Below are 25,991 nucleotides of genomic sequence, written 5' to 3'. Positions count from 1 at the left end.
GGTGTTTATGTCTGCTTGCTTGCTCTGTTCTTTTTTCCCGATCGCTCCCTACCACCATTTTTAAACAAAATAGCGGACCTAAGGGCGCTGCAGCCCTCACCCCCCCCCAACCTCCCTCCCCACAACATGGCGGCCGCACACCGCCACCGCCGCACTACATTTCCCATGGTGCACCGCAGCCCGGCACCTCACGCTGGGCGTTGCCTCAGCGCGTCGCGTTTGTGACGTATCGCTTCCGCAGGAAGTGACGGCGTTGGCGGCGGTACGCGGTGGTGAACGGTAGGTGCGGGGTGGGGGTTGCGGCCGCTTGGCGAGGCCCAAGTGAGGTGAACGGGGATTGTCCCTTTGTTTTCTGCCCTTTCCCTCCCCCACGAGGAGACTGAGCCCCTGTCCGAACTGAGCCCCTGTGTCCCGGGCCGCGGCTCAGGGGGTACGGGCAGAAGGAGCGGGCGCCGCGCGGCTGGGCCTGTGTCACGGCAGCGTAACGTTGATATTGTGCGTTATAAAATCCTCGCTGTCGTCTGTGTGTCGTAGATGAAACGTTCCGGGTGAACTGACTCCGCTTTGGATTTTCCCGTTGCTGCGCGTTGTGAGTTTTGTATAAAAAAGCAGAAGTCGAGATGAAGAGCAGGGTGACACAAATAAACGTAAGTGCCCTGAAGCCTACGTTGTGTATTATTCTCTTCTTGCTGATGGCTGGGTTTCAGTTGATTCTGTATTAAATAGAACAAATTGGAAGGCAAACGGTCGTGAGTGTGGCCACTGACAATTGAGGTTGTTACAGTTAAGGTCAGTGAGTTACAGCAGCTGGTGCGTGCTGTCCTCACAGTGGAAGTTCTGAATGTCATTGGTATGTGATAGTAAAACAAAAGTGGCTGAATGATGGTTCAACAGAGAACATAAATGTGGGGGAACAGAAAAAAGGGGTGCTGATCTTACAGAAGAAAAGGCAAGTAGAAGTTACTGTGTTGGCTGTGTTTCTCAGTGTGGAAATTGAACTTTACCTGTAAAGGCTGAGTACATTTCTGAGTGGATGGGAGGGCTGGTTTCTCTACAAGCAATGAGGAAAAATGGGGTGTAGAAATACCACGTTTTTTTCACTAGGATTTCAGTGAACTTAAGTGAAATCTTTGTTACTTCTTTTCTTGGGGTTCTTGCATTCAACCCTGCCTGGGCTTCATTGCTCCCAGTTACATTCCACCATTTCTGACCAAAGTGTTTTTTGATAGGAATGCTCAAAAGATAGATAGGTATGTTCTCATGTCTTCCTGACCAGGTGATTGTAGTACTGCTCCTTCGCCTGTCAAAATAAACCATTTCACCAGGATTGTTGTTCGGGTGCTTTGGAAATGGGCTGGGAAGGATACTGCACCCTGTGGCAAGAAGTCTGGTCGGGAATTGCTGAGGGAAACAAGTTATTGAACAAATGTAGTTGCTTTTGCCAGGAGACCTGAGAACTCCTAGTGACAGATGCATCGGTAACATTGTTTTACTCCTGGGAACCCTTGTCTCTTTTAGTCTCCTTGGGCCAGGACAGGTGCTGTAGAGCTCATAAGAACTGACTGTCACCAAAAGAGCCAACTTTTCCCACGTTGTTATTAAGTATATTAAATTTATCTATGTAAAATTTATGAGGCTATGAATGATTCAGTGATGGTTAGAAATAATGAAGAAGTTGTGAACTGGAAAAATCTTCAGAAGGGGGAAGATATGCTTGCCCTTTGCCAAGCAAGGACAGGTAGAAGTCTGTTAACAGTGTTGTACATGATGCAACAAAGTGTAAAGGGGTGTATGGATGAAGAAAACAGTAGAGGAAGACAGACTGAAGGTCGGATCTAGCCTTTCTCTGGTAGTATCCATAGCAAATGCCATGTGAAGTATTTAGAAGTAGGGTAAACCATGAAAATACTCAGTCTCATCCAATTTGTGATTTCCTTTAGTAATACGTATGATTTGTCATGTGTTCAGCCTCTTGAAATCATGAAAGAACTTAGCATTTAGAGTATCCTGTAGCAGCTGCTTAAGCATGTGTTCTCTCCTTGTGACGAGCCTGACTGCTATTAGCTTTATTTGATTACCATTTCTTCATATAAATATGTAGTGGGCTAAAGCCATCGTATGCCTTGATGTCAACATATGGCATTCATGCTAATTCTTTTATAACTTTGAAGTTGATTTTTTTTTTCTCTTTTATTAAAGCATAGGTCCAGTCATGAAAGGAAAGAAAAGTACAGTCCACGGCACAGAAGTTTGACTCCAGAGGACAGGTAGAAATGATAGATTTATATACCCTGTAATTGTATATACCTACCTCCTAGGGAGAGAAAAATGAAAACAAGCAACACAGATTAAAACTGAATATAGTATCGTTTTGTAACTACCATAACAGCCATGAGAAATAATTGCAGGTTGAATAAAATGCTTACATGTATACAAAGCAGTAGTCAAAGAGATTTGTCATTAAGACTCAATACTTAACAATTCTCAGTTAAAATCTCAAGGATCTTGAAAATGGAAATTAGATACCACTGTCTTTTGTGGAACAGAACTGATGTTTGTAGCAAGATTACGGAGGCCAGCAAGAGGTGTACAAGTATTGTTTGAAGCACAGTCTACTGATGCAGGAGATGAAGCATTAGCAGTTTACCTATATTTTGTATTTTAATTGGAATAAAATATCTTGAAGGCAGTCTTTTTAATGGCATCTTTTCTGTTTCATGCACCACCAGCAAAAGTAGTTGAAATAAATGTATGTGTTTCAAGAAATGCAAAGTGTGGCATTTGCCTTTGGTATTTGATGTTACTGACATTTAGTGTTTACTCCTACATTCTAGGTGGTGCTTCCTTTTAAGGTGCTTCAATTGATTTTTTATTTATTTATTTATTTTTGCTGGCTGGCAATGTGTTATTTAAAAAGGGAACTTTTTGCGTTCGAGTGATGCACATATTAAGAGCAGAGTGCACAAGTAGAGTTGTTGGTGTGTATGTAACAGATTGCATTGCAAGTAGTTATTAATAGCATAGCTTTTCTAATCCCTTCACTGTGAATTTTGTGCCTTGGTTTGTGAATAGAGATGTAGAGCGTGACAGATCTCCATCTCCCAGAAGAAGAAGATACTCTGATGACAGCAGATATGACCAAGAATATTCAAGAAGGGAGTACTATGATGACAGATCTTCAGAAGGAAGGTGAATACAGACACCTGTTTTTCAATTCATATGAAGGTACTCATTTTAAAAACAAAAGATGAAAACATCTTTTTTTGTTTGTTTGTTTTTTAACTTTATAGAAGGATGGAAAGAGGGAGAGACAGATACTATGAAAAGTGGGAGGAAAGAGATTATGATCGAAGGAGGAAGAGAAGACACTCTTCCCCTGATCATAGGAGTCCAGAGAGGTCAACAGTTCAGGGCTCAAATACTCATGAAGAGGCCACTTTGAAGAAGAAGAAAGAAGATGTGGATCCAATCCTTACTCGCACAGGTGGTGCATATATTCCACCCGCCAAGCTCAGGATGATGCAAGAACAAATAACTGATAAAAATAGGTGAGTTGAAGGTAGCATTAGAATTCATCCTAAAAAACAAAACTATAAAGGGTTTTAAGGAGTGTTGTTATAAATGGGACACTTTTTGAGGTATCTTTTAATCAGGAAAAAAAAATGAGCCATTTTTCTTGTATTCTTCCTTCTCTACCTGTCTGAGTAAAGCAAAATGCTAGCCAAACAGACAACAACAAAAATAACAAATCAGATTATGATCCTGTCCACTTCAGCTCTTAATGGAAGAGCAGGATACAGAGGATAAATGGGATTTCTTTTCCTAATGCCCTGGAGAAACAAAAGTTGTGGGTTATAACATATGGGGAACTACATTTTGGCATGTCATGTTGGTTTGGTGGGTTTGTAGTCATTTGATGTATAATTGTGAGCTAGTCTTCATGTTTATACAGTGAATATTTTCTTAGTTATTTTATTTAGTATATTGTATCTTCACATTTTTGTATTTATAACTTTGCTGCCACAAATTTATTCTTTACTAATTTGTGATGCCTTTGTAATAGCTTGGCGTATCAGAGGATGAGTTGGGAAGCCTTGAAGAAGTCCATCAATGGTCTTGTCAATAAAGTAAACGTTTCTAATATAGAAAACATTATTCATGAGCTGCTTCAGGAGAATATTGTTCGAGGAAGGTAAATGTTAAAATATTTGAGCTAACTTTTTTTTATGTTAATATGTATATTGTTCATTCCTGCATCACTGCATGTTTAGTATATGGTTACTAATCTGACCTTGAAGTTTATCTTAGGCTAGCTATATTTTCCTATGCATAGGGGCTCCCTGCTTGAGGAAAGGGGCTGGGAGCAGAGTGGTAGAGGAGGGAGTACATGCTTGAAAGAATAAGTCAGTTGAGCAGATAGTATGTTTTCTTTTTATTTTATCTATATCTACTGATTTTACTTGAATGACTTGAAATTTAAGTGTGCCTGTCTATTTCTTTCTGTGTTCCCGACTTTTCAACTCTCTCAGTGTAACTGTTATTATCTCATGAGCCCTCTGCTTCTCTTCATTTAGACTCCGAAAAGTGGTCTTTTAAAAATAAGTTGTGTTCCAAACCATAGTTAGGGTGAATGTTATTCTGAATGAAGCACTGAAAAAAACATTGCTTTACTTATTATGCTTTTATCATACCTAGGTATGTTTTTATTTTTAGGGAGCTTTTATGAGAATAAAATTTCTATTTCTTAGAATTTAGTTTTGCTTCTTTGGGTAGTTCATTCTACTGGATTGTAGTTCTTTGTTGTTTATAAAGAACTGCAGGACAGTTGTTTTTTCTCTCACAGATAAGATTTTTTTCAACCGTGTGCAGAAAAAAAACAACAGTCATACAAACTTCAAAGCTCTGCATTTTTAAAAATATGGGGTAATTGCAGGATACAAAATAAATGCTTATTGCTTCAAAATACAGTTTTAATAGAGATAATATCTGATGAAAGAGAAGGTATCAGTTTAAGGATTTCTAAACTTGGGCACATTTAGGCAGCTCATTCTGTAAAACTCCATTTGTTGTTCAGTGAATAACTATTTGAAAATGACCGTATAGCATCTTTATAACTATTCAAACTATGCAATCTTATTTTGTGATACATAATGGATGACAACGTTAAGTTATTATACGAAAAACTGTATTCTTAAACTTATGTATATTTGCAGGGGATTGCTGTCTAGATCCATTTTGCAAGCTCAGGGTGCCTCTCCAATTTTTACCCATGTGTATGCGGCTCTTGTGGCAATTATTAATTCAAAGTTTCCAAATATTGGTGAATTGATTCTCAAGAGGTTGATACTAAATTTTCGCAAAGGATATCGCAGAAATGATAAGGTATGTAAGAAGTGTGAAGAAACAACATGCTAAAACTTGTAATTCTTCTGTTTTAATCTTGTACTGAGTGTATCCAGGTTAGGTATTTCAAAGTAACACTGCCAAGACCTCTGGTTTGTGTTGTATCATTCTGCTTCACCTAACATTAGTACATTAAATAAAGTAGTATTTGCACATCGTGAAAGCTTGGCTACTGATTTCAGCTTGGAAATGTGAGGTTCTTTTTATATTTTACTTGAAAGTATGCAGTCCTAATGGTAGCATAATTACCAATACACCAAAATAGTTATTTTCATGACTCAATTTGGCTGTAGTATAGAATGTCTCAGTTACGAGTTTTTCTTCCGTGTAAGATATTACAGTTTCCCGTTATTTATTTCTTTTGCAGCAACTCTGTCTAACATCTTCGAAGTTTGTTGCACATTTGATGAATCAGAATGTGGTATGTTACTTTCTTTTCACTTGCTCATACTTTATATGGATTTCTACTTATTTTATCTTCAAGATAGGGGTAGCTCTATATATACTTCCCCTTTTCTGTAAGTTATGGGAAAGCTGAGTTAATATTTCCTGTTAGTGCTTGCTGTAAGTTGTTGGGAGTTTTTATAAGAGATTTTGTCTGGTAATGTGGCTGTGAAGTTATCATCTCTTGCCAGTGTATTTAACAACTCAGAGCTTCCCAAAACTGTATATGTTTGGGATAGTATTCTGATAGCTTCTGTTAGCAAGCAAGTGAATTCCCACAGGTGCTAAGTGGAGTTTTCTTGTAGCACTGTAATCTCGTACAAAGATCATTAAGTCTGTAGGCAGGATCAGACTCAGTTGCATTTGAATCAAATCTGTATCTTTCCCTAATCCACCATCTTCTGTGTTAGAATTACCAGGATTTCTATCCCAGATGTATAAAATATCTCAGTTTGAAACATTACTTCTTGAAGTTATTTTGAAAGATTGTGCACTGTTAAAACTAGTTAGCTAAGAATTATTTTATTTGATCTGTATAAATGCATTCTGTTTGTTTTTTCACTAAAATGTTTATTAGAATGTAGCCACACTTCAGAAGTATAGTCATGTTGACTGTGAAGATGGTGTAAATATAAATAGCTAAATTATGAGTAAAATGTTGACTACCTCTTAATTAGTTTTTTTCCTGTGTATTGCCTTCATTGTCTGATTAAACAACTATTGTGACATCCTCAAAGAAATGTTGTAAATTCTAGTTCTTTACTGATATTCTTTCTAAAGGCTCATGAGGTTCTGTGTTTGGAAATGCTCACCTTGCTTCTTGAAAGGCCTACTGATGACAGTATTGAAGTAGCAATTGGGTTCCTTAAGGAGAGTGGGCTCAAGTTAACAGAAGTTTCTCCTAGAGGTATTAATGGTATGTATAATGAGCCAACACGTTAGCCTTTTCTTGTTTGTGATTAACTTAATGTTAAGTCCTTTTACATATTAAATATTCCACTTTTTCCAAAGCAATCTTTGACCGTCTTCGTCACATTCTCCATGAATCTAAAATTGACATGCGTGTTCAGTACATGATAGAAGTTATGTTTGCTGTACGGAAGGATGGCTTCAAGGATCATCCAATCATTCCAGAGGGTTTAGATCTAGTGGAAGAGGAAGATCAGTTTACTCACATGTTACCTTTAGAAGATGAATACAACCCAGAGGATGTTCTCAGTAAGTTAGAAATATCTTACATGATTGTGTTTTTCACAAAAACAAACTGAAGATTTGGTATGCAGTCTTATTTTCATTTTGTATTTTAAGGATTCTTTTTTATTTTAAAGATGTTTTCAAGATGGATCCCAACTTTATGGAAAATGAGGAGAAATACAAAGCGCTCAAGAAAGGTAGGTGTGTGTACTTGTGTTTTATACGTTATATATAGTCTACTACACATTATATATGCATGGTATATGTAAAATATGTGTTCATGTACTTTGTGTTTTTTGTATGCTGTTCAGTTATCCAACTATCGTTACCAGTTTAACTGTTTAACAGCGGGTGGCATGTGTGTCCCAGATAACTGCCTTTGAGTTTGTCGTACTCCTTTCCAACGTATTCCTGTCCCTTTCCTCAGTATTGTCCCTACAGCTGTGTTTTAAGTTGGTTGTGATGTACCTTTTCCAGCAGAGATATCCTTTTGCTCTTAGATGTTAGATCAATTGTTTTTTCGGTAATGAAACTACTATGTTCTGTGCACCTTTAATGCGGCATGCTGCTCTTTCAGAAATTCTTGATGAAGGTGACAGTGAGTCTGAAGCAGATCAAGAGGCTGGAAGTAGTGACGAAGACGAAGAGGAAGATGAAGAGGAGGATGAGGATGGTAAGTGTATGACTGGCAAATTTTGATTGTTTTGGAGTTTTGTTTGTCTTTTGGTTGTTGGGATTTCTTTGTGCACGGGGTTTTTTTTGTAGGTTGAACTGTGAAGAAAACCTTGACTTCTATTTCAAGTTTTATATAACTAAGAACACTACAGTGTTAAGGGAGGCTTTAATCTGCAGTTAGTCAGAAATATAAATGTTTAATAGTAGCACATAATAAAAGAGTTAAATTTTAAAAGGAGGCTTTCTGTAACTCTAAATATCTCTAAATATTTACCTGTTAGTCACAGATAAAGTGAACACTGTTTTTGAATTTTTTACTTTGATAGAAATAAATATACAAACACATTACTGCCCAAGTCTTAAATATTTCCACAAAAGGTATTTTTACACAAATGTGGTACAGACATAATAAAAACAAATATTTTCTACAAGATATGTAGATGTATAAAATACATTGTAATGCTTTGTTATTTCCAAACTGTGTTTCTTTCACAGGCCAGAAAGTTACTGTCCATGACAAGACAGAAATTAACCTGGTTTCCTTCCGTCGTACAATTTATCTTGCTATTCAGTCAAGGTAAATATTGTATAATTCATACACAGCTGCATTTCTTTTGGTGTGACTGAATTTCTCTTATTTTTTAAATCCTGCTTTAGCATATCATTAAAAAAAAATACTGAACTTGATTTAAAGGCTAGAAAGTTGACTATGATTTTGACAGTGGGTTCTTAAATCATCATTCCAAGCAAAAATTGTTGTTCTACAATACTTTTCAAGTTAGATTGCTAAGTCTGTGAATACTGCTCCAATCAAACCTTTTGACTGAACGAAAGTCAGTGGATTTCAGGTGTTTTAGTATAGCTGTATATTGCACGGATAAGAAGAAAACTTGTTTGCTTTTTTTCAACTTATTTCAGCTTAGACTTTGAAGAATGTGCTCACAAACTGCTGAAGATGGATTTTCCTGAAAGTCAAACAGTAAGTTTATTTTTCTTTGTTGCTATTAAATGAAATAGCTGTGTAGAGTTTAGAATACTTACTTGTCCTGGGACCTAATTTGTGTAGCAAGTAGATGAATGACAGCATCTCCTTACAACTGTTTTTACTTAAGATGTCTTTAAACCTTTAGAGCATGTAGGATGACATATTTCTTAACACATTTCTCTTGTGTAATTGCTCCTTGCTGACAAGCAGTTTAAAATGTTTGTTTAAAGCCTGGAAAGATTTATTGGTTGGACTGTTGGAATGGTTATCCGGTAACAAAAATAATGTAACTTGGAAGACATTTTCAGAACTCTGACTCTGAAAGAGAATCGAGGTATTTTCAGGCAGGTATTGAAATACAAGATGGTATTAAAAGAATGAATCACGTCGTTACTTCCAGTTTTTGATAGTTGCTTTTGTTTATTTTCCCTAGTAATACTGTGTATTGATTTAAAGCAATTTTTGTATGGATGCCAGTTAGTCTTGGAGATCAGCAGGCAGGTGTGTTCTCAAGTAAGGAAAATTGTCCTTTAGCCAGTAAACAATTCACATGAAAGTAATTTCAGAGTTCAGGTGACTGCTATATTTTTGTCTTATTTGATTCATTTCATGCACAAAATTAAAGGTTCAACACTAAATGCATGCATTGGGTTCTGGTTTCCAGTGAAGCTATAACCTGAAGAATTCTGAGTAGTGGGAAAAAAATGCTGTGTTGCAGAAAAACAATTCAGTTATAACGCATAGATAACAGTCAGGAATGCACAAACTATGTTATACTGTGCAGATATAACTTGAGCACCATTGCTTTAGTAATTGGTCTGCTCACTGGTTCTCAGCTTCTGGTGTTTAATCCCAGCTCTCAGCTGTCGTCTGTTTTGTGGTCAAGAACTGCAAGGAAAAAACATATATTTAAAAGAAAAACCCACTTTAGTCAGAATCTGAAGTGCGGAAAGCAGTAGACTTTTCCACCACTTCATTCTGGAAAACTAGGTCTTTTGTAAGATTTGACTTAGAATTGGGTGTTAGGTTATTTTCTTTTTCTTTTTGTGGGTTGCCTTACTTAAAAATGAAAATAAGCAAATAAACACGGATGAATGTAATGTCTAACTTCTCATACACTTTATGTGGTGCTTTTACCAAGTGTTAATCTTTTTTTATTACATAGTCCTGTGAAGTATTTTATAGAAATAGAGAAAATTGTGAGCTTTGAGGAATTTCTACTCTCAGTAACAATTTTAGAAATGGAAGAACATTGTTGTACACAGAAGAAATGGGTAAATGTGTGTTTTTCTTCTGCGCTGCAAAAGCAGAAGTTGTTAGTCATTCTTAGTTTTGCAGGAGAGCTCTCAAAGGAACTTCCAGATCGAGTTTTGAGACTTAAGAAATGATGGATAAATTAAATTTTCTGACAGTCTGTATATGGAACTACTAGTAATCAATCAGGATACAGTATTGAATAGAATATGGCAGCTTTTCACCAGCAAGACTGTAATCTCTGGAATGACTTTGATGTATTTTTAAAGAAAAATGATGAGGAGATACAAAACATGTTATCCTGTCAGCTGTCTGGTTACATCTCTGGACAGCACTACTTCATTTTCCTCATGTTTCATTCCAGTGTATCTTTTCCTGTCATTATTTAAGTGTTCAAATTTCTGTAATCGTGACAGGTTTTAATATCAACTTTTAACATGCTCTGAAAAAAGCTACTTTAAGACAGATTAATACAAGGTTTTGTATTTGAGTATTAAAATTTGTGGTGTGTAGATGGTTGGCTGCAGTTAGCATAGCATCCTATTTAAAAAAAAAAAATGTTATGTGATCCATATAACTAAGGTTCTGTCTAATTTGACTCTATTTCTAAACAACAAAGATTATCTTATATCCCATATCTTCTTAAATGAAGCCTTCATTGACATTATTCTCACTACTTCCATAACCGAAACAAGTCACAGGATGAATTTGTTTAGCCATTAAGCTCCCTGTCCCACCACCCCTTTTTGTTTTTGTTCGTTTTCCTTTAAATGAAAGTTCCACGAACCAGTTTTTCAGGAAGATGCTGGATCTTGCCCAACATTTTTTCACTCCTTTTGATTCCAATCTTTAACCATTCTTGATACATTTCTGAAATGTTTGATAAACTCCTGTTTGTTCCTGTAAGGAAACTGCAGCTTAGTTTGCATGTAGGAGAGGTGATGATGCCATGGCTTGTAGGTTGTTTTTCCATAAAACCTTTATGCTGGCCTCAGTTCTAATTTAATGAAGACCCTGTTGAGCTCATTCTCTGTGCCTGCCCTGCTGTAAGTGGCAGTTATCACGAGGCAGACATAGTAGAGTTAATTCCAGTGTCATTCAGTGTGGGTTCTATTCTTTAAAGAATTGGAAAATTTTAATTTTTCATTATAAAATTTGTTTTCTAATTATGTTAAATGTGAATTTCTTCCTTTCAGAAGACTTCACCAAATAAAAACCAGCTTTCATTAATTTTGTCAGTAAGACTGTATTCCACAGCTTTAAGTAAATGAATTGTGAAATGCTACCTAAAAACTACTAAGAGTATTTGGAACCTGAAGTCGTGAGTGACAGTTTCGAGTCTAATAAAGTCTTAATTACTTTCTTGCAGACAGCTGTCTCAAATCTTTACGTGCAGAGATTTCAAGTGTGATAGAGCAGGGCTGACTTGAATTCAACACTTTCTGTCAGTGGTTGAATCACAGATTGTCACATCAAGCACTTTGCAACAGAAGTATAGGTATGGGTAATGCCTGTCGTGGGTCTGCTGTGCTGATCTCAGATCTGCAGAAGAGGTTTAAGGTTCAAATAGATCACGTATGGAGCAGTACAAATTAATAATGCTTTTTGGCATTACAGTATAGGTTCTGCTCAGTGTTGATGGGAATGCTGGCAATCTTTATTTATTTATTCTTCAGTAAGCTGTTGTGCTGTGGCTTGAAATTGAGACATTTTTCATTCTGCTATGAACTGAAGTGCTTTTTCAGAAATGAAGAATGCTATTAAGCACAAACATCTTATACTTCTGTCTAATTTGGATAGTTAATTTTTAGTTTCCAGCTACATAGTCCCTCTTCTTAGAATACTCATCTACACCTCATCCTTTCATTTCATGTCTTCTTTTCTTGGCTGAGAAGTTTCTTTACCTCTGTATTCTCTATCTAAAAATAACTTTGCACAATTTTCTGTTGCAAGCTTACAAGCAGTTTTCTGCCCCAGCTTTCAACTTAAGGATATCAATTGCAATTCTTCATTTGTCATTTGTTTGCTTTTTTTTTTTTTTAAATAATAAATGAACATAAAATTCTGAATTTGATATTCTGAATGCTTAAATACTACAGCCTAATGCAGAGGAACAGATCAAACATACCAGGGTGAGTCAAATCCACCACAAAAAGAAAAGTAATAAACCCCATTCTTAAAAAAACAAACAAATTTAAAAACCTTTTCTCTGAGTGTGTTTTTGTTTGTTTGTTTATATTATTTTTTTATTATTTTTTTTTAGACCCAGCTGAAGCATGCAGATCAAAAATTGAAGAGCTTTGTTGTAGTCTGTACTATAGCCTGTGACAAGCTGTTCTAAACAAGCTTTTCAGTTTCTGCTTTGGGCATATGTTTGATCTTGGCAGAGAGAACTACTTCTGTTCTTAAAGTGCTGTTATTATCTGTATTAAAACAGTGTGAATCCAATGCATTGCCAAAGAAGAAAATTTAAGTTAAAACTGTCGTAGAGGAATGTGGTATTACCAGTTCTTCTGGCTTCAAAATTGTGACAGGGGAAAAAAAAAAACAAAAAAACAAGCCCAAAGAAAAATGTCAGAAATGGGCTTTTCACTTGTCTTTCCCTTAGCAGGTTTTGTTATTGCTGCTCTTGAAAGAGAGTGTATTTCAGTTCTTGATGCTTTTAGCTGAAAGAAAATTATTTGAGAATCTTCATGGTAGTTTGGATCTAGACAGGAGTAGCAAGTACTTACCTGGAGAATTGCTCCTCCTTTAGTGAAATGTGTCTTTGGAATGCATTTTGTGTTTGGATTTTTTTATTTATTTATTTTTTACCAGTTACAGAATACTTAGTTATAAAGGACTGAGGTGTCATTCAAGCTGACCGCATAAAGGATTCTTACCTTCTTCTTCAGTCTTTCTCAAGGGGAAAAAAATACACATATTGTTCTTGCTCTTCAAGAATTTGGATAAAACAGATTGGCTTTGGTTTGTTCTTCCTATTGATTATGATGTAAACTGAATTTGTATACAGCAACACTTGGAACTTTGCTAAACCAAATTAGGGCCTCTTCTATAAAAAGAGCTTACCTTCAGTATGTCTATACAAAACAAAAGTAATGGACCACAGAATGTCTTTCTTTTTTATTTGAAATGAGAAGTTTTTTTAAGCACAGCCTTGAAAGAATTATGCATGCATTTGACACATTTTCATTTTTACAGGATGGAGTCACACTTCCTGAAAACAGTCCTACTTTGGGGTGGGGGGGTTGAGATTGTCTCACTTATGCTATTTCTTAATTTAGTTTTGAAGATAACAAGAGTACTTATTTTGACTTGACATTCAGTGAAAGCATAGTCCTGGAAGCTGGTATGGAGAGGGATGATCTAAACCTGATAACTCCATTCTGGTCTAGTCAGTGATCTCAGAGATTCACTGGTTTACTTTTGTCAAATATGGGGCCTCCCAATTTGTTTGGTTTGGTAGTTGCACCATAGTTAATTCACTGCCTTGCTAATATCTATAATACATGGTCATCTTCAAGTCTTTCCATTCCCTCTCTATTATTGCAGGACTGTAATTTTATTTATTTATTTTGTGAGCCTTTAATTTAGTTAAGACTTGTGTAGCAATAGGACTGGGCTTGCTTGCAGTTTCCTCTGAGAGACCACAACTAATATACGGCATAGTGAAGGTTTTGGTTTTTTGGTTTTTTAAACTCTTTGGCTGTACCTTTACAATTTGTACGATCCTAGGAGTATATCTAATGGTCCTTTGATTTACAGCGTGTTTTTTCAGTACGTAGGATGGATAGGTTAGGTTATGTGCCTTGTGAATTGATGTCTAGACTATTCCATGGTGTGTAGATGATAGTTTCTTAGCTTCAGGTCTGTTCCCTAGGTGACTTGAAAAGGTATTAAGGAGGGAAAGAATGATCAGTATTACCAGTAGCCTTGTGTTTGTTTGGGATGGGTCCAGACTTCCACTACAAATTTGATTTTGTGATGGTTTTTCAAGTGAAAGTGTACACATTTGCAGGAGAAAATAACTAGTTGTGTAGCTGAATTGTTCAAAGCATCTCTTGGAAATAAATAGTAACAGATTAAGGGGAAACTTCTAAACCATGTATATATGGAATGAAGTCCCAGAAACCTAACTTAGATTTAAAAATGTCCTTTATAAAATACATGAAATCTATTAGAAGATGCCATCGTTTGTCTTATTTATCTTTCCAATGAGAAAATGCTAGCACTGCTTTTTTTATTGTTATTTTTTTCCCCAAGTCTTTGAAGACTAGGCTTAAATTTATTTATTTATTTATTTTTGGAACTGGGATGCATGCATTTCTTAACTTTGGTAAGTGATGTTTTTACTAAAATGATCCCAATAAATATGAAATAGTTTCCTTTAACTGACTATCTTTAACATTAATAAAAATATTGATGATGGAGAAATAGCTGATCTCATTATGTAGCTGAGAAGCTTGTTGCCCTTTCTGCATTTATTTTGGTATATATTGCCATCTATAAATTAAAGATACAGAAGAGAAAAGGAGGTTACATTTTTGTATTACCAGTACCTGTTGTTAGCTAGAGTTCTGGCTAGGCTTTGGTCTTGCAAACCTCTGTATATGCATTTAGGCTATGAAGATGGAATTGCTCACGTCACCTTAGTGGCTTGACTTAATTTTTACACATGTACCTTTCAGGCTGAAAGGAAGCATATGCTGTTTGGCTTCAATGTATTGTTTTACTAGAGACTTCCATATGTGCTGCAGATTTGTGGCAGGAAGTGAACTTAGAGCAGCACAATTAAATACATATATATCCTTATATCCTGTTTGTTTTTCCTACACAAAATCCTGTAGGTCTTCTGGTGGGCTTATTCAACTTTAGTTATACAATTCTCTAAACATAAAAAGGTAGGCAAAGGGATAACAGAAGCTGAAGAACCATCAGCTGACTTAATAGAGGACAGACCTGGAGGCAGCATGGGAGCTGCCAAAAGCGTTACATGTAGTTTGCCAGACCACCTGCTACTGAAGCACCTTCTATCCCTTCATCAGCCTTGGCTCCATGCAATAATTCTGAGAACTGAGGGAAGGAAGAGGGAGATGCTGGAAAAAGTAGACATACATGAGTTACATGCACTACAATAAGCAGTGGTTTGGACAGGTTTAAAGGTAGTAAAATAAACTACATCTGAAAGAAAATAGAAAAGAATGAGGAATAACATTGATGAAAGCACTGCAACCATGTATAAAAACAAGTTGCCTCCTCTCGGAGGACACCTGTGGGTCAGCTCTGAAATAGGAGTAGCGGCTCTTAAAGAAATCATAGCAAGAAGCAAGGCAGAATGAATGAAAAAGGAAAAAGAAAATAATGTAAGGTGAAAAACAGGATCAGAAAGGAGTGAGAAAACTGAGTTATTTTATCTTCTCTTTCTGAAGTTAATGTAGCCCTTATGCGTGAAGATGGTTTAATGTAGAGGAGTGAGTGAGGGTATGTATGTTCTTTAAAATAGTAATACTGGTTTAGAATAGATCATTTCTGTGCAAGGTTGCACTGAAGTCCATCCAACCCATTACCTTGTTTGAATAGGAATTGTTAAGTGAAAACTTAGAGAAATACATTCTATTCAGAGAAATCTTTCTCCTTATTTTCCATCTCAGCAGTTCTGGGAAATGGCATTTTTCCATAATACAGTATTGAGTTAAAAATCTTCCCAAAAGATCATTCACTTAATATGTATTGGACATCAGGTATTTTTCAAGTATTTATTTACTTCACGACAAGATAGTGCTACTTAGTTTCTGAGCAGAGCTGGATACTTGTTTGTTTGGCCTTGTATGAAAAGCTTTGAACAGCACAATATACAAAGTGACTTTAAAACTGGGGAGCATTTGTTACGTTCTTAAAAGCAAATGCTGAAGTAAAACTCATCGGCTTTCCTCACCTTAATCATCTTTAGAAGTGTTATCATTGGAAGCAACAAAATGAGTTAACTAACCTTTCAAAGCTATAATTGAAGCTTGAATTGTTATGTGAACTTGTCACATCTCTCAAAAAATAATTAAATCATTTTCAAGTTTGTTAATTTTTAATCTGAAAGACAGTTACTCTAGACCTAACCTTGAGTTGTTTTGATAACACTGGCAGGAATGTCTGTGGGCAAAGCTATTTTCATGCATGTGGTTATTCAAGATACCCTCCTAGAAATCATTGTAATATTTAATTAAAATGTTAAAATATTTAATTACTGTAAACCACAGGGGATACCGATGTTGTAATTGCATTTAAGATGAGGAAAAGAAGTAATTTGTTTTTCAAATCTTGCTGACTTTATTAGCAGTGGCATCAGCACTTTGCCCCTTTTTATTGTTTAAAAACTGATTAACTGAAGCATTACTGTAAAACAGGATAATATAAAAAGTTAATATGCATTTTAATATATCAAGCTAACCCAGTGTGACAGTGTTGAAAAGAGTGCCTTTAGACAAACTTAGGTTTCTGTTTGATACATTGCTGCCTTGGTATTTGGAAGGGATTATTTCTTCTTGTTAAACATGGTTGGCTTTCTGTTTGTTCTGAGTAAGGAACAGTGTGTGATGGGCAAAATGTTTCTTTTCACATTGCAAGCTTAGTGGCAAGTTTATTTAAAGCTTATTTTAAATAATTGTGAAACATACATGACTCTAAAACCTATTTGAGAATGTGATAATTTGATTTATGCTGAGAAGTAGGTCATATGGTAAAATATACTATTACTGGGGGGAAACTGCAGCCCAATATTTAATGGCTTCTAATTCATATACAAGAATATTTGCTTTGGTTGTATGTGCCCTAAGCCATGCCAATATACGCTCAGTTTATGTAGTCAGGAAAACAAGGTTTATGTGTATCCATAGCTGTAGCTGCTGGAGGGTGATAGAATAATTAACATGGGGTGATTATATTGGAAAACAAACAGAAAAAAAGGACAGGTATCTTTACTTCCAAGAAGGCTGCCTTTTGTGGAGTGGGAGGAAACTGGTTGTTTTGGGTAGCTGGCAGCTAGTATCTTCTGAGGGACTGCCAGAGTTGATGGTTATATTCACATGCACTGGACAGGAGAGGGATGGAAGGCAGACTATCACTGATGTGTGCATGTAAAAGCTTTGGGAGGCTAATCTACCTCTGCTTCCTGTGATCCTTCATAGCCAAGAAGGGGAGATGCTCTTCAAGAGGGCAATTCCAATTGGAGACTAAAGCAGCTGACTTAGAAGAAAAATTCATCTCGCTTCCTTAGTTAGAAAGGAAGTCTAGGTAGATCAGTTTGCCAAGGCCAAAGTTAGTATTTCTGAACTATTTTTATTGCTCTTGAAATAGCCCAAAGCTTATTTAAAAGTAAGATTTTAGAATGGTAACAGAGCTCTTGCTAGATTTTTGCTTTTTTTTTGCATTTATTTTTTGTTCCTCTCACTCCTTAAAAAATAAAATACGCTGCTTTTTTTGTTTGATTCTTCTTAGCAGTAGGATTTAAAAATGTGTCTTGAGCTTGAACTACTAGATGCTTATTTAGTGACTAAAAAAGCCTGTAGAATTATACCCATTACTTAGAGAAATGTTACAGTTTAAAATTGAATTAATTATTTTAGGATTTAGGTAAAGATGTATATAGGTTTCATGCATGAGCTATCTGCTCCTACTTACAAAGGTAGGCATATATGTGAATCTTATCTAATTTTCAAGTCTAGCTTTTGGTTATAAAGATAACTAACATTTGCTAAGGTACCAGCTATTCTGGGGTCTCCTGTGATGTAATTAAATATGGATTTCCTTGTCTGTGTTTTCTCTAGATGCAGGGATTAGTGCTGTTTTCTGCTCTGTGGTAAAGTCAGTTATTAAAGTTATTAGATTACATAGTGAGTTGGTTCAAAAACACTTAAAAACATTATCTTAAGCATAAGAGAAAATACAAATGCTAGAAGTTCAAATATAGACCCTGAGGGAAATACAGAAACACGAGAAATTTGGAAAACTACTTTTGTTACCAATGAAGTTATATAAATAATCTTGTTTCAAAGCTGGCATCCATGTAAGCGTTTCTTCAATATTATGATACTTAGTGATGATATTTATACTGCTACAGCAAATTTACCTGGAGAAAATGTTGTTTTTTCTTAAATCAGAAAGAACTCTGCAACATGATACTTGACTGCTGCGCTCAGCAAAGAACATACGAGAAATTCTTTGGGCTACTGGCAGGGGTGAGACCTAATTTCACATTTTACACTTGATGGTAGATAATTTATTTTGGTTTACTCTATTTACTGTGTGAAACCAATTTTAATAGATAAGTAAAACTAATAGTCTTTATTATACTGAAAATGATTATGTTAATTGATTGAATTAACATTTGGATTGTAACAAGCACAGTGAATGCTGAATGAGAACTCATTTTCTCCTTCTTTTATTGCTTTTTGACCTCCCATTTTTCTATTACAGTGGAAAAGTAAATTGGAAGCCAAGGCATTGATACCAAAAGAAGTTAGAAGTATTGTGGAAAAATCCTTTTCTTAGTGCTAAGAATTGTCTTTTGAGACTCTTCTTTCAGCTGCTCAGTAGATCTTATTTATAAGACAAAGCAGTAACTGCTGTCCTGTTTTTCTGTGTTTTGTTGTCCTCCAGTAAACAGCTAGTAGCTTGGATTTTTGTTATTTTCATTTCTCTCAAACTGGCTGCAAATTTAGTCATGTTTAGTTCTTACTTGACCTTTTCCTAACTCTTACACTGACAGAGCTGACTCATTAAGTCAAATAGTTGTCTTAAGGGAGTAAGCAGTTCTGATGATAGGAAGTGCTTACTTCCCAGTGCTTACTGGAAATTTTTAGGTTTTTTTAAATTCAGTATTGGAGGAAGTATTTCTGCTGACATCGTGTTATAAAGCACTAACCATTTGAATGTACATGTTAAAAAGCTGTAGAACATAACTGCTAATTTCTGTGTTCACTGCAGTGGTCGTGTCCAAAGTGTTATGCCTCTAGCTGTGTTCCCCGCTGCCTCTCTGGTCTTAAATACCCATTCATTGATGTCATGAATGAAGTTGCATTAGAGAGGTTACACCCAGTAAGAATACTGGATGTATGGAAGTAAAATAAATTGCTGAATCATTTGCTGTAGGTCAGAATTCTTAATTACTACTTTGCAATGCAGATGAATTTCATGCTCTGACAAACTGCTGAAAGCAATCAATTGTATCTGTTTGGAGGTGTTTTCTCTAAGTATTAGTTTAACAGAAAGTCTTGCAATAAATATTAGCAGCATTGTGTTTACATTGCATAAGTTATTTATGCATACGTTATTTGCATGTTTAATATTTTGTTTAATCTGGTTGTTTAAATTGTAAAATACTGTTTCAGCGTTTCTGCATGTTAAAAAAAGAATATATGGAATCCTTTGAAGCTATTTTCAAGGAACAATATGATACCATTCATCGTTTGGAAACAAACAAATTGAGGAATGTTGCCAAGATGTTTGCTCATCTGCTGTACACTGATTCAATTCCCTGGAGTGTGAGTAGAACTGGCTATTGTCAAAGGCCTTTTACTTAATTATTAATCTATAGTAATTCAGAAATAAGTAATTTTAGCATTCATTCAACGTTTTGGAAGTATTGGCACTCGTAGCAAACAGAATTATTTTAAATGTATTCTGAGATAGACCATTGAACATCCTAACCTGTTTCTATCTCCCACAGTTCTTCATTACTGGCTCTGAGCTGTTATTTTACAGAGCTCAGCTGGAATTGGCTGATTAAAATGTACTTTTTTAGCTAATCAGCGGTGTAATTATCTGCTTCTCAAAAATAAGTGTAAAGAAATGTAAAATTAACTTCATGGAGACAAATTCCAGCTTTTTATATGAAATTTTAAACGTGTTGCCATTTTGGGATTTAAGTGCTGAAAGGATAAAGGTAGTTTTGAATTCTGATCTATTAAAATGTAACTCTAAAAATGAAGAATTAATTACAGTTCTACTTATCTTTACACGTTTATTCTTGTTAGATAATATAATGTAATGGACATTCTTCAGGCACACACAGATTAATCCAAATATCTCACCTCTTTAGAACATCCATTTCAAATATTTAACTTCTCAGGAGTCAGGAGGAGAAAAACACCTTTCAAGGAAGAAAATGTCTTGACCAGGAATTAGTGTGCATCGGTGAACAAAAATAAACAAACAAACAGCCTTTGCATGTTATTTCAGGAGGCCAAAGGTTTTAAAGTTAAATTTGAACATACTTTGTTTCATTTGTGTGGTTTTTTTCCCTAAACATTTTCAGGTTTTGGAATGCATAATACTGAGTGAAGAAACAACCACATCCTCCAGTAGGATTTTTGTCAAAATATTCTTTCAGGAACTTAGTGAATATATGGGACTTCCGAATCTAAATGCAAGATTAAAGGACATGTAAGTAGAAGTTTTATTTTAAAAACAGTAAATGGAATTAATTTATCAGAAAGAGTACAGATAAAAAACTGTTTTCAAATTCAACCACATCTGTGGTTTTATAGCTGCGATATTCAAGAATAATTTCACCTATAACATCAGTCACTAGAAACTCAGAGTCCCATTAAATTGAATGCTACCATTGACAAGTTCAGCTACTTGCATGAATATTTGAAAGCTATATTTTTTTTTTTTCAAAAGATAGTTAAGACAGTTCAACTTGTAAGAGACATACCCTTGATAAGTTCTTATAATTTCATTGTTTTGCTAGCAGAAATTGTGGTGGGTGCTTGTTCTGAGCAAATTTGGGAGAAAATTGTAGTTTTTCAAGGGTTAGTTACTTGTCTTTGAGTATATGTCAGTAACATTATTTTAAGCATTTGTGGTTTTTTAACACATTGTGTTCTGGCAGTATTAATCTTGATCACTAGAGCTACTTCCCATTAGTAGGGTTGTCTGTTAAACAACTTAATAGATTATTTAGCTCATGTAAGCTTGAATTTAGACCATCGTAGGTCCATGTTAGTTGGAATTTCATCATAGTTATCTAGATCTTTGTTCTTCATGTTTATCAAGTAATATCCTTTAATATCATTAGCTATCATGTTTTCACAAATCTATTCAGGGCTTCAAGCTCTTCATACTGTCAGGTTATGGCACTGCATTATTAGTCTCTCAGAAGTATTTTGTTAATATACATCACAAATGTTAACAAGGTAAGTGTTGAAAAATGCATGAAGAGAACTTTCACTGTGCTTTGTGATATAGTTCGTTTTTAAGTCTATTACTGTCAATGAGAATTAGTGCTAAACTGGCATACTGACTAATTTAGATGTTTGTTTTCAATAGAACACTGCAGCCTTTCTTTGAGGGATTGCTGCCTCGGGATAACCCAAGAAACACTCGCTTTGCCATCAATTTCTTCACTTCTATTGGCCTTGGAGGACTAACGTAAGGAACATTTTTGGTTTCTTGATTTAATATTTGCTTTCCTCCCCTGCCTCTCAGTTGTTTTTTTTTATGTTGTTTGTTTTGTTTTTTGTTTTTTTGATGATGTTGTTGTTGTTTAGGGATGAATTACGGGAGCATCTGAAAAATGCACCAAAGATGATAATGACTCAGAAACAAGATGTTGAGTCATCAGATTCATCTTCATCTTCGGATACAGACTCTTCTTCAGATTCTGATTCTGACAGCAGTAGCAGTAGCTCAGAGTCATCCAGCAGCAGTGACTCCTCATCTAGCAGTAGCGACAGCAGTGACTCAGGTATTTCAGCATCTGTAACTAATTATTTACCTGTCATTTACTTTTATGCTTCTGTTTACTGTTATTGCTACATCTACTTGTTTTTAGAAAAAAGGAGCTCTGGACATTGTTGCTGTGGTTTATAACTATATATATTTTTTAATTTACATGTTTATAAAATACTTTTTGTTTATATAAACAAAAATGTTTTCTATAAATAGAAGAACTTAGTTCCATTCTTACATATTTAAGTATTTGAGGAACTTTGTTTTATAGAAGACTTTCTTACACAGTTGTTACGTGTTGCACAGAGCTATCTTTACAGTCTAGTGGAGAATGGAGGGGCTGGTATTAATATCTCTATGGGATGTTTAATGGGGAACTCTGGGGTCTAATATCTGGTTCTTTTTTCCACTGTTTAGTTGAGTAATCTTGATACTACTAGCGTCCTCTTTTGTTAATATGTACCCCTTTGTGCTTCAGACGCAGCATTGATCAGTTCTAGCAATGAGTTTTATTCTATTTGTTATTCTTCATTTCTGATTCTTCCTCTGGAAGAGTTTGTGTATTGATATAGTGAGGGTTCTTGCCTTGAGGGAAATCTTCAAGGATGGATCAGTTTTTGCTGACCACTTAGTATTTTGTAGTTTTGTGCTGCAATCAGTATGTAGCATCTTATGCTGTCCTGTTGTTGTAGATCCTTCTCTTTGACATAAAGTGTCATAAGCATTGCTTAATCAGTAAAGTACTTGCTAGTATGAATTACTGTGTAGGGTCTCACCTATATAACATGAGCAGATGATAACACAGCATGACTTTCTGTAGTTCAGAAGCTTGCTGATTCAAAATTAATTTGATTTATTATGTGCCTTAGAAATGAAAATGTAGATTAATAAAATAAAAGCAGTGTGAACTGCTCGTGTTTGGAAATGTGTTTCTGTTCTCTTACAATGTTCCTCTACAAAATCTGATTTGCATTTCATCGTAAAGCTATCACATTAATGACAACAAAGCACTAGAGGAGGGTGCAGTCAAATAGGGTCAGAGAAGGCGTTAGTTCAGCAAAGAGCCAGATGGTTCCTGCATAGACAGCTGCAGCTCTGCTGAGCTGCTTGATAGGAACCAGAGAGGTAAGTCCTTAGTGACAAACCGACCGAGTCTTCAGTCTAATAGTATGAGCACATGATTTTTGTAATCTTAGGACCTTCTCTTTTGACCTTCTCTATTTGACCTTCCTTCATTAAGGAATACAGTCATTAAACTTGTAGTTTTAATTCTTAGTAGCCTGGTTTTACTTTTTCTCTGATTTTTGTGTACTTGAATGTCATGTGTGGGATACCAGTTTGAGATAATTATATGCTTGTAAACGTGAATCAGACTTGCTATAAAATGAAGGTCCTTTACTGGCTATAGCTTGATTTTTTTATTTTATTTTATTTTATTTTTTAAGCTGCAAACAGAGGGAAGGCTTCTTTTCACTTGCTAGAGTTGGGAAAAAAATGAAAGCTTACTATTCTAAAATGTAGCCAAAGTGATCCATCATTGCATGTTATCAGGGTGCCAGTAAGCTTTAGTTCAGCCAGATTAGCCAGCTGCTGTAGAACTCAGATATTTGATGTACTATTAAATCCATTTTATGGATACAGTACTTTCAGAAGTTGGTTAGAAACAGTTAACTAATGTGATACTGTAGGTCATGTAGTAACCATTGTTAACTGCAAATGACTGCAACTTAGTATTCACCGTTTGCTTATACTGCTTTGTCACATCTGTTGAGTTAAATCTGCAGATTGTTAACAAAGAGCAAACAGGAAGAGTAAAGTGATCCTCTGAGATAAGTACTGCATCACATTCAGAAATACAGATGTTGGTTCAAATGGAGACTGTTTCTGAAGTAGTCACACATTGTTTTCAAAAGCTAAGTTTTATTAAACAGGAAAATATTTTCTGCTAATTAAAAGCAAATATTTACTGGTTTGAAGCAGCTGCACTCCCTTTGCTTTGCCTTCACTCAGTAACTGTGGCATAACTAAAATATCCGTGTATTTGTGTATTTTTAAGGACTATAGGGCTTTTATCAAAACATCTCTTCTTAACCTTCTTGTTAACTTTCCATTGTTCTTTAGTGTTCATGATGATTTCACTTTTCACTTGAAAAAAGTATGTAGACCCAGTTTAAACTGGGGACATTTTAAAGCTCTGAAGATGTTAATGTTATTTCGTGTGGTTCCTAGTGTCAGTAGTCTATGACCTTTCTTCTTAGGGTTCTGAAGCTGATATAAAATTGCTGTCAAGTTGGCATTATCCTTCCTGGAAAGAAACCAGAGTCATTGTTACATTGCTGCAGTACCACAAAGTTTCTGAAGCTAATTCATTCTGCTTTTCTTTCTTAGTATAGTGTTAAGAGTTTTTTCCCCATCTGCTGTTTTAAACTCATTGACTGATAAGCTTTTCCAGAAAGTAATCGGTGAAGCAAACAATTTGAAGGTAATGGATGGTCGTGAAAAGATGACCTTTCAGAAAGGAATTTTATGAGTGTTTTGATGTATGGCTTAAACTCCTTGCCTGGTCTTTCTGTAGGAAGTCAATAAAAAGATGATGATGCATACAGGCTTTAAGAATTCGGGCATCCCTTCCAGATAGATAAAGGATAAAAGCCTTGCAAGTGTCACAGTTACAAATTAGTAGATGAGGGGGGAAGCTTGATTGTTGGAGTTTTGTCAGTACATAGCATGTAAAATATGAAGGCATTTCCTTCACAGCCTACATGTTATGTCAGATTCTTGTTCAACACGTTACTCTTTGGGTTTGAGTTACTCCATTTATGTGACTGCTTAGTAATACTCTGTTTTCAAGTGCAGGTTTGTTTGTATGTTCTGTAAGTTGAGGAAGAAGTTTGGTTTCTGTTAGAGCTGGAGCAATGTGTCATGTTCTTGATAACTGCGTGGTCATGGTAAATAGGGTGAAATGTGGAAGACTATTCCATGACATCATATTTTCTTGTTTTTACTGTTGTGGATGTGGTGTAACCTTGCTTGTTGTTCTCGTGAGGTTCGTGTGTTAGTAACAGTGAAGGTGCTGATAAATGCTGAAGCATAGACTAATAATGTAGCTCTGGGCTTGTTAATTAGCTCACACTTCAAGGGAGAATTTCTTTTCACATTAAAATATGAGGCCTGTAATACAACCAGATAAATGGGTGAATTTTGTCCCATTGCAAAAAATCCTTGGTTGATGGGGGTGGGGGATAGAAGCAGAGCTCATATTTTTGTAACTTGCAGCCAAATGCATAACAACGAAAGCTGGAGTGTTTTTCCACTAATGTGTTTCTATATAACCCTTGGTGTAGCTTAATGAATCAAATAGTTGATTAAAATAGAACCTTATTTCCATAACTTGTTGTAATTTCAGATGCTTCCAAAGCCAAAAGAAGAAGAACACAAAAGAAAAATAGAGAATCTGATAAAGCTTCCCGGAAAAAGCAAGAAAAGAAAAAGAAATCACTTGAAAAGAAAATGGGAAGGAGACGGCAAGAGGACAGAAGTGATAGTGAGAGCAAGTCAGAAAGAAATCACCGAAATATGAGAGAAGCACGTAGGAGGGACGATACATCAAAATATCATCACAGGGATGAATCTAATGGCAGAGGTGATTACGAAGTGCATAGGAGAGATGACGTATCAAAATACCACCAGAGGGATGAGTCTAATAGCAGAGACGATTACCATAGTGGAAGGGATAGGAACCACGAGAGAAGTAAGGATCTAGAAAATAAACACAGTAATTCAAAACTGAAGAAAGCAGAAAGAAGAGCTTCTTTTTCTGACGATGAAAGTTATAGACATGGGAGCAGAGATAATGGACATCGGAGTAGAAAAAGGGAAAGATCTAAGTCTGGAGAGAGATCCTATAACAAGTCAAGTCCAAGGGAGGAGGAAGAAGACCACCGATACAGAAATGGCTCAGAGAGACTCAGAGAGAAATCCAACCATTACTCTGACCAGTACAGGGAATCAAGAAAATATGAGGATAGACGAAGGGAGAATTCCCCACACAGACGAAAATAAGACCTAAGCAGTTTGAAATAAATGTGTATTTCTGAGCTGTTAAAACTGTATTTTAAAAAATATGACTAAACTTTCTTTAAAAAAGATTTTGTACAAAGTGGTAGTTTGCATTTGTAAATTTTATCAGACTTTTTCAAATTTTCAGTACTGCTTTTTTATAACTGTTACTTTGAGTCTTTCTGTTGAATTCATCCTCTGGGAAGATGAAGTTGTTTATTTTGTGAATAAAACAGTTAAGATCTCAGCAAAA

General features: G+C 35.6%; 1 protein-coding gene across 6 annotated transcripts; it reads left to right on the top strand.

Moving 5' to 3' along the window:
- The first annotated feature begins 249 nt into the window (after nucleotides 1-249).
- CWC22 (CWC22 spliceosome associated protein) lies at nucleotides 250-25,991 on the top strand. Of its 6 annotated transcripts, none has more exons than XM_015868367.3 (20): nucleotides 250-279; nucleotides 535-647; nucleotides 2,200-2,267; nucleotides 3,073-3,189; nucleotides 3,291-3,548; nucleotides 4,064-4,192; nucleotides 5,214-5,382; nucleotides 5,771-5,824; nucleotides 6,628-6,763; nucleotides 6,859-7,065; nucleotides 7,176-7,238; nucleotides 7,619-7,714; nucleotides 8,212-8,293; nucleotides 8,635-8,695; nucleotides 18,106-18,183; nucleotides 19,336-19,488; nucleotides 20,262-20,389; nucleotides 21,278-21,379; nucleotides 21,499-21,695; nucleotides 25,086-25,991. In XM_015868367.3, the coding sequence occupies exons 2-20, from the start codon at nucleotides 621-623 to the stop codon at nucleotides 25,739-25,741; spliced, it is 2,781 nt and encodes a 926-aa protein (XP_015723853.2). In that variant the 5' UTR covers nucleotides 250-279; nucleotides 535-620; the 3' UTR covers nucleotides 25,742-25,991. The 6 variants fall into 6 exon arrangements, with proteins under 6 accessions (XP_015723853.2, XP_085408791.1, XP_085408792.1 ...); XM_085552665.1 differs by having other exon boundaries at nucleotides 250-326; XM_085552666.1 differs by having other exon boundaries at nucleotides 250-430.

The sequence above is a fragment of the Coturnix japonica genome, chromosome 7 (assembly GCF_054131305.1).
Source record: "Coturnix japonica strain WE chromosome 7, WE-NBRP24, whole genome shotgun sequence".
In the NCBI taxonomy this organism is placed as follows: domain Eukaryota; kingdom Metazoa; phylum Chordata; class Aves; order Galliformes; family Phasianidae; genus Coturnix; species Coturnix japonica.
The sequence above is the reverse complement of the archived record's forward strand: the minus strand, read 5'-3'. Positions and strand labels throughout refer to the sequence as shown.

Coding starts and splice junctions, on each gene's coding strand:
- CWC22 (XM_015868367.3), top strand. CDS start 621: ATGAAGAGCAGGGTGACACAAATAAAC. Junction 4,193..5,213: donor GAGAATATTGTTCGAGGAAG/GTAAATGTTAAA, acceptor GTATATTTGCAG/GGGATTGCTGTCTAGATCCA. Junction 19,489..20,261: donor CTGATTCAATTCCCTGGAGT/GTGAGTAGAACT, acceptor AAACATTTTCAG/GTTTTGGAATGCATAATACT.